We start from the raw sequence: 7,993 nt of genomic DNA, 5'->3' as shown, positions 1-7,993 counted from the left end.
CTACAGGTAATACTGAAAGGGGTCAGCTCACCTAAAACAAAATGATAAAAATCTATTTAAAACCTTAGTAAAAGTTAATACTTTTTCTATTTCTTTGTTACCAATGAAAGCCCATTCTAGTGCTTTGTTGACTCTCAAGTGCATATAATAAATGGTGACAGGAAGAAAAGATTACACTCGAGCTTAGCCAAAAGGCTGAGAAGTGATGGGAATAAAAGATTAAAATGTCAAGAAATACATTATAATTCATGGTGCCAGCCAGTGTTAGAGCTGAATTTATATGATACTGAATTGCACTTTCTTGTATTTTCCCATCTGAAAATACTACACAGCTTGGACAGTCAGTGTAATGTTCCTGCATAATTTATGGCTTCCCTTAAGAATAATCAGGTCTAATCCCATAATAGCACCTCTTCTCTGAGAAATAAACTAATAATGGAGTTGAAGAAATACTGTAGTCCATCTCGGTCTGCTTTAAAATCATTAACCCTAATATTTACTGAAGAAAGTGACTATTTTATAGAACTTTATTTATAATCTAATTTAAGCTAAAAGCCCCTCTAAAGAGAAATCCAGTATATAAAAGACCTGTGGCAGGTTACTCAGCAATAGTTATATAAATCATCCACCAGTGAATGATAATATGCACTGTCAGCTGGAAGGGGAACTAAGTACTAATCTATCTGTTCACCTACTACCTACTTACCTATTATCTCCCTAGAGCCTAGAACAGTGCCTGGCACACAGCAAACGATAAATATTCGCAGAAGGAAGAAATGAACACAAGAATGATCAACCATAAGAAAGTCATTTGCAACTATGTAGATGACCTTTGAGATAATCACGTTTAGCTAAATAAGCCAGACAGAAAAAGTTGAAAACCACACGATATCACGTACATGGGGGATATAAACCTAAAAGCAACAAAGGAAAAGGAACAGGACAAACAAATAGAGACTCATGGACATGGACAATAGACTAGTGGCTACCAGAGGGTGAGGGAGAGGAGGTAGATGGGGTATAAGAGGTCAAATATGTGGTGACAGAAAGAGATCTGGCTGTGGCCGGTGGACACACAATGCAACATATATGCATGCCTTGCTGCCGAGTTGTACACCTGAAGCTTACTGGATTTCGTTAACCAATGCCACCATAATAAAAAAGGAAAAAAAATGGATTCTTAAGTGAAAGATTACGGTAGTACAAGAAGAAGGCTCAGACAACAAAACTTGCTCAGACAACAAAGCCTTTTCTCTTCTCTTTCCATTTGGCTATAAGAAAAGCAAACCAGGCAGAAAAGGCAATTTTAAAGAGTTAAGACATGCACGGAAGGAAGCTGTATGGTCTAAGTCCTAGGTCAGGGAGAAGGCCTGGGGCTTTCTGACACCGGGGACACCCACCTCATAGAGAACAAAATGTCCTCAAACAGGATTTTAGAAAGTAAAGATTTAGCTAAGTCATATACACCAACAGCTTGTGTCAACATGTTCAGATTTCTTTAAACCTTACTTTATAGTATGCCTCACGTTGACAGGACTCATGTGATACTTCACACAAGTCCTGTGCTTCCATGCTTCACAAAACTTTGATAGTTTTATTTTCATAAAAAAAGGACATGTGGAAGGATAGCAATTGGTCTCATTTATCCAACAATGAAAACGAGCCTGGCACACTATCAGGCATGGGGGAGGAGGCAGAGAATGGTAAGCAGACGGAGGGCCCTGGGCCCGCGAGCCTCACGTAAGCCCAATTTTAAAAAGTTACCTCTGTAATGGGCGCCAAGAAGGAGAAGCAATGCAGGGCAGTCCGAGAGCCATGACCCGGAAGGGCTTGACAAAAGGAAGTAATGTAGAAGTGAGATTTGCAAAATGAACAGGCGTTAATTAAACAGGGCGGGATGGGTGCAGGGAGAAGGAAGCAATCCTCCTGGAAGAAATGGCCTGTGCAAAGGGCCAAAGAGAAGGCGGCCGATGGGAGGGGGTGAAAGATAGCCGTGGCCAGGGGAGCAGGGCTCCAGCCTGGCTGCAGAGGCGGCAGGAGCCAGGGCCTGCGGAAGCCTGGAGGCCCAGCCAGGCCAGGACACCGGTCTCCGCCCTCAGACTCTACCTCTGTGGTAGCCCACTGGGGAGTTTTAAGCAAAGAGGTCACATGGTCAGATCTGTGTTTTAAACAGATTCCTTTGACTGTGGTGTAGACACTGAATAGGATTAGGACATACCAGTTGGGAGGCTTTACTTAGCTGTTGGCGTATATGACTTAGTGACACATGTCATCAGTAACCCAAGTGATTGCCAGAGTGATGGAGGCAAGGGCACCATCAGAGAGGGCCTGAACTCAGTGGGAGGTGAGAGACAGAGAGAGCGGGCACACAAGGACAGGTAACTGTTTCTAGGGGTGTGAGTCACAAGGCAGAGAAGGCCGGGGCAGCAGCTGCAGTGGGAAGAGAGGGAGGGAGAAGTTTTTGTGTAAGGTTGGGAAATGCTTCAGCACGCTTGAGAAATGCTGATGCAATGATCCACAGAGGGGACAGAAACTAGATACGTAAGTAAGAGGAGAGACCGCAAGCGCATAAGGTTCCTGAGAAGCTGAACAGATATGGGGAGAAGAGGCTCCGGGGCGAGGGCCTTCCCACCGACGTGAGCTCTCAGGGTGGTCGGCGAGGAAGTTGTTGGGAGGCAGGTGGATTCAGAGAGCTCAGGAGGTTAGAGAAGTTGAGGAGGGGCCACAGAGAGTGACCCACTGGGGAGTGAACCATCACCGGCCCCTGGCAGAGCCTGTGATCCCCATCTGGCCTGGGGTCGGGCAGCACTGAGCTGCCTCCTTGCAGCACAGACGTAGCATAGATGACGGACACAACAGGCGGGGAATGGCAGATGGATGTGGCGGAAAGTCAAGTCCACATGGGTCAGGGAGGCAGTAGGAGGGCCAAGGCACGGTGCCCCTGTGGAAGTAGGGGTGGAGAAACAAGCAGCCCCGTGCCCCACGGTGGTGGTCAGGCAACTCTGAAAGGTCCACTGGCTTTGCTCAGATGACCATGATGTGGAAACGCCACCAATGTACCCTTCCATTCGGAAGTCGCTTGTTTACTTAGAGGCCAGTATCTCAGAGATTCTAACCCAGAAGGGAAAGGCAAACATTACAGAGACAAAATTAATGAAGCATAATTCTTTCCTTTTCAGGTTTACAATAAAACAAAAGGCGTAAAGAAAAAGGGCATCTGAGAACAAGGAAAACTAAACAGTTCATAAGAAATTATGTATTCAAAAAGAAACACGTGCTGCCGCAGTTACATAAAATATGAACACTGGGGAAATAAGTGCCATTGCTGACGAAGGTCACATGGAACCTCTGTATTTTTTGCAACTTCCTGTGAATGTATACTTACTTTGAAATAAAAAGATAAGAACCAAAAAACCTCCCAAAACTATTACACATATTGCAGTGAAGACAAAAACTATATGGAAATAGAAGAAGGTAAGCACAATCCTAGTAGAATAGTTTAAAGGAAAGAATCATTAATCCATCAAATTGCAAGTTAAATAATACATTAATATTATATGTGGTCTAAATAGGAAAACATATTCTTTTTCCTTTTTAATCTAGTTTGGTTTTTAGTCAACTGGAATAAATAAATGCGCTTGGAATGTAGTTAGTTATTTATTGCCTTAGAAAGTACTTCCCTTTTTTAAATCAAAAGAGCAATAAAAAAAGTAAAACAAAAACTTAAATAGCATACATAAACTTCTTTTTAAGTTATACATAATTTTTTAAAAAATAAACAATATTTAGAGGTTAAATTTTAAACTTCAAATTAGAAAACTGTTTCCTCAAAATTTTCTTCTGTAAATAATACTTTACCAACCAGAGTCATGATAACCAATATTAAAATAATTCAGTTTCATATCATTGTCACCTAAAGTCAAGACTCTCATGTCTGATAAACTAAAGAAACAGAGACTGGATACATTCAAGCTGACAGGTAACGAGCAACTATATATAAATGAAAATGCATTTCAAATACCTGAACACTCGAACGATATTACAATTATTTTTCATTCCGTAAAAAGGTTTTACCAAAGTCCATGATGTTAGAAATAATAACGACTCTGTCACCATATAATCAACTGCATGTTTTACCAGTTTCTACTTCAACCTCCATTAACTTCCAAGGTAGAAAATGATTCCCTTCCACTGATCACGATCTCCTATCTCAACAATAACATGGAAATCTTCCAGTTCTCGTTAGGATCTGGACACTGCCGTGTTTATGAAAGATTAAAAAGAATCTCACCGGCATACTTAGAATGCTATGAATCAAGAAGGAAATGTCAGATCCACTAATCATGGTATAGAACGACTACCCAGGAAATGGAGCCACTGGAAAGCCCTTTGTGCCCTTCAGCTGTTTCCAGCATCCTTAACTTGTGCCTTTGAAATGGCGGTTTCACATCATCCCATAAATCCAGAGAAACTATTAATTCCAGGAACCCTTCTTGGACCCATTAGCAGAGAACTGAGAGCATGGTCTGCCTTAAACCAACACCTGTCTGAATCTAAAATTTCTATGACCATGTTCACTGGAGTGTGGAGGGAAAGAGCATGGGTTTTGGAGCCAGACAAAACTAAGTTTGAATCCCATGCCACTTACCAGCAGAGTGGCATAATGTGGCAATTTATTGAACTCCTCATTTGCAAAATGTCATTATCTTTTTACAGAATTAGATGAGAATTGAACAAGATATTTAAAAAAAGAAAAACATATGTCAGGTTTAACACATAACAGAGGCTGAATAAATGGTAGCTAGTATTATTTACTATTACTATTGTCCAATAATTAAAAAAGAAACTCGCTGATTTTGACAAACTTTATTTACATTTTATTGTTTTATCTACATATTCTATAAATATGGTCTGTTTAGATATATACATTCTTAGAAAACAGGCATTATAACTAAACAGTTCTCTCTCTGTAGCACTTAACAATCAAGTTCTTAATATGAAAATGTACTTTCGTAGTTTCTTGTTTGTATTTTTTTTTATTCATAAAATAGCCAAAAATGCTTAATGAAACACATGAGGCCTCTTCAAATTACCCAGCCTTTTCTAAGGATATTTTCTCTAACTGGTGATTATTTTAAGGTTTTTAAAAGAACAATGAAATCAACTAAAGTGTTAGTAGTCTATCTTCCATATTTCATATCTACCACAAAATTTGGTCATTGACTCATGTTTTGAAAATATTTTCCTCACTTTGAGTAGAACTGATTATCAAACAATGAGTCAGTTACTCATCTGCAGAGCCCAATTTGTATTTAGAAAAAAATGATATTAATCAGAAAATGTTCACCTTCTGGTGATATTTTAATCAAATGTATCATATGCTATGGATCTTGACAGTTCTGATTTTCATAGTTTCTGATAAAAAGTCTGCTGTAATTACTCTCTCTATTACTGTATCTTATTTTTCCTCTGGCTGACTTCAAGGTTTTCTCTCTTTGAATATCAGCAGTTTGACTATAGGTTTATTCTTTTTGTTATTTATCCTTCTTGGGGTTCTCTAAGCTTGAATCTCTCTGGCTTGATTTTCCTGGTTTTGGAAAATTCTCAGAAGAAATATTTGGACCAATCAATTATTGGACCAACCAATTATTCATTCATTTATTCAATTAATTCTTAGTATAAGAACCATGGGAAGATGAAAGACAAAAACACCATCTCCTGCCCTTAAAGAAAATTACAACTCTGATACCTGCTTCCCATAGTGAAGTTTGTGATGTATGTTGTAGTCATGTAACTTCAAGTTTGTAGATTTATTTTTAATTTATTTATGTACCCCCTCAAAATTCAATACGGCAGTAATCTCTGCTTGTACCATAGAACAAAATAGATAACAATCCCAGTTCTCAAAAAACTTATATTCTAGATGTTTTTACTTCTAAAAGATTATCATGGGATGGGGGAGACATTTTTCATTATATCAGTTCCTGCAGGCTTAAGGAAGAAAAGGACAGAAATTTAAAGCACCATCCCCTTTAGGCTAACTAGAAGAATCAAACTGTGCTAATTACAATGCGGTTCATGAATGCAATCTTTATTCACTTTAAGTTTATTTTTGAATTTTCTGTACCTTATGTTTAAATAACAGCAGGTAGTCAACAAATAGTGAAGGAGGGTTTGATATGCATATAATTCACATTCGTATTCCAAGGAAAATGAAATGGTAAAATATATGAATGCATTATCTCAATATATGCCCAAAACACCAACCATTTATGCAATAAATTCTTAGCATAAGGATTCGTGGAAAGAAGACAGACAAAAAGGCCATCTCTTGCCCTCAAAAGAATTACAGTTCTGATACCTGCTTCCCACAGTGAAGCTTGTGAGGTATGCTGTACTTGTGCAATTTCAGGTTTGTACATTTATTTTTAATTTATTTATGTACCCCTCAAAATTCAATACTTCAATTAAGGCATACTGCCATCTGACGGGAAGAGTAACCCTTGGCAAATTTTGTTTTATTAATACTCCAACAAGTTTCTCCCAAAAAAGGATTAGTGGGGGTAATAAAAATTTCAGTCAATATTAATATTAAATACTTGTATTTAACATGTAATTAGTCCAGAATTAATAGGTGAGGACTTTAGGGATAGGAAAATAAAATGAGGTCAGAATTGAGGTTGGGCACATAAACACATGTGGCTTTTGGTTTCGTTCAACTGGCACAGCTGGGCCATAAATTTAGCTCCAGCCTGAGAGGGAAGCTCAGTGATGTGCCTCATTCAATGGCTACGAGTACTTCGGATCCTTTACGCCCCTGCCTGAAGTTCTTTTGTGAAAATGCCTGCAGTTTGTCCCTACGGAAGCCTGCCGGGCCCTGCCATCTGAAGTGGCCCTGGTGTGGTGCTGGCCGGCTCCTGTGCACAGAGCGGAGGCCCCGCCTGTGGGAGAAGACGGAGCAGTAAAAGCAGGTCGGGTCTGCCAGGGAGACCCACGTGACTCACCTTTGCCCACTGTGGGTATGGCACCCTACTAAGCAACAATGGATCCTTCGTGATTTTGCTACCAGGAAAGAGAAAAGGAATGTATGTCGAAATTAATAATCCAAGGGAAATGCCACAAAAGAGGTATGGATGGAGCAATGGAGGAATTCAGAAGTCAGCAGTAGCTACAGTGTCTGAAAAGGCTATTACCCTAATCATAAACGGCACCTCCTGTATTACTGTCCTGGAGGCATTTCTATTTCAAAGACCCGCCCTGGCTATAAAATGTAGAAAGACATCTCATCGCCCCCCCCGCCCCCCACAATAAATAGAAAAACGGTAGATACTGTTTCTACAACTGGAACATACTTAACTACAGTGACCTAATTTGACTTATTTTAACAACCCAATATGATTTTTCCACAATTATCTTTGCTTTTTATTTAGAAACAAATATGCTTGCGTTATTTCTGAAGAAGTAAGATCTGGGTCTGTACCACAGTGACAGTGCAGCCTAACCGTGAATGCCGAGTTCCCCATGGACGACGAAGACTTGCCTTAGTCTCAGAGGCGAGCCCGGGCTACCCTCCCTGCCCAAGGTTCTGCCACAGGATGAGCAGCAGTTCCTAGTTCTAGTATTTAGTTATCTGCTCATCCTATATCCACTGATGCATCTAATGGCTTCAATTTAAACATCTGGAGCTCCAACCAGACTCCGAGGTCATTCAGCCATCATGGTGTGAAAGGTCCCTATAAAGCACCCTAGGGACAGGATGCCCCCATCCTTCTCTGTGCACCCAAAGCACAGAGCTACGCTAAAGCCAGTCCCGGCTGTCATTCATGCCAGAACATAATTATGAAAACAAAGACTAAAAAATTGGCCCTTTCTTCTGTCAAGAAGGTAAACTCTGGTTACCTGCTTAGAAAAAGTACAAATTATAAGAACAATAACTAACTACCCAACTACCTGAAGCCCAAAGCATGTGGAGACCAGCAGTATCAGCATTACA

At 40.0% G+C, this 7,993-nt stretch overlaps 1 protein-coding gene across 1 annotated transcript in view; it reads right to left on the bottom strand.

Moving 5' to 3' along the window:
* Positions 1 to 847: 847 nt before the first annotated feature.
* The window catches only part of MIPEP (mitochondrial intermediate peptidase), a 101,313-nt gene continuing 94,167 nt past the window's right edge, over positions 848 to 7,993 (bottom strand). The window contains exons 15-16 of the mRNA XM_023531603.1: positions 1,765 to 1,829; positions 848 to 914 (exon numbers count right to left, since the gene is read on the bottom strand). Coding sequence (XP_023387371.1) covers positions 848 to 914; positions 1,765 to 1,829 — 132 coding nt within the window. The remainder of the gene's footprint in view (positions 915 to 1,764; positions 1,830 to 7,993) is intronic.

This window comes from Pteropus vampyrus, unplaced genomic scaffold (genome assembly GCF_000151845.1).
Source record: "Pteropus vampyrus isolate Shadow unplaced genomic scaffold, Pvam_2.0 Scaffold71, whole genome shotgun sequence".
Classification (NCBI taxonomy): Eukaryota; Metazoa; Chordata; class Mammalia; order Chiroptera; family Pteropodidae; genus Pteropus; species Pteropus vampyrus.
Note: the sequence above shows the minus strand (reverse complement) of the source record. Positions and strands in the feature narration are given on the sequence as shown.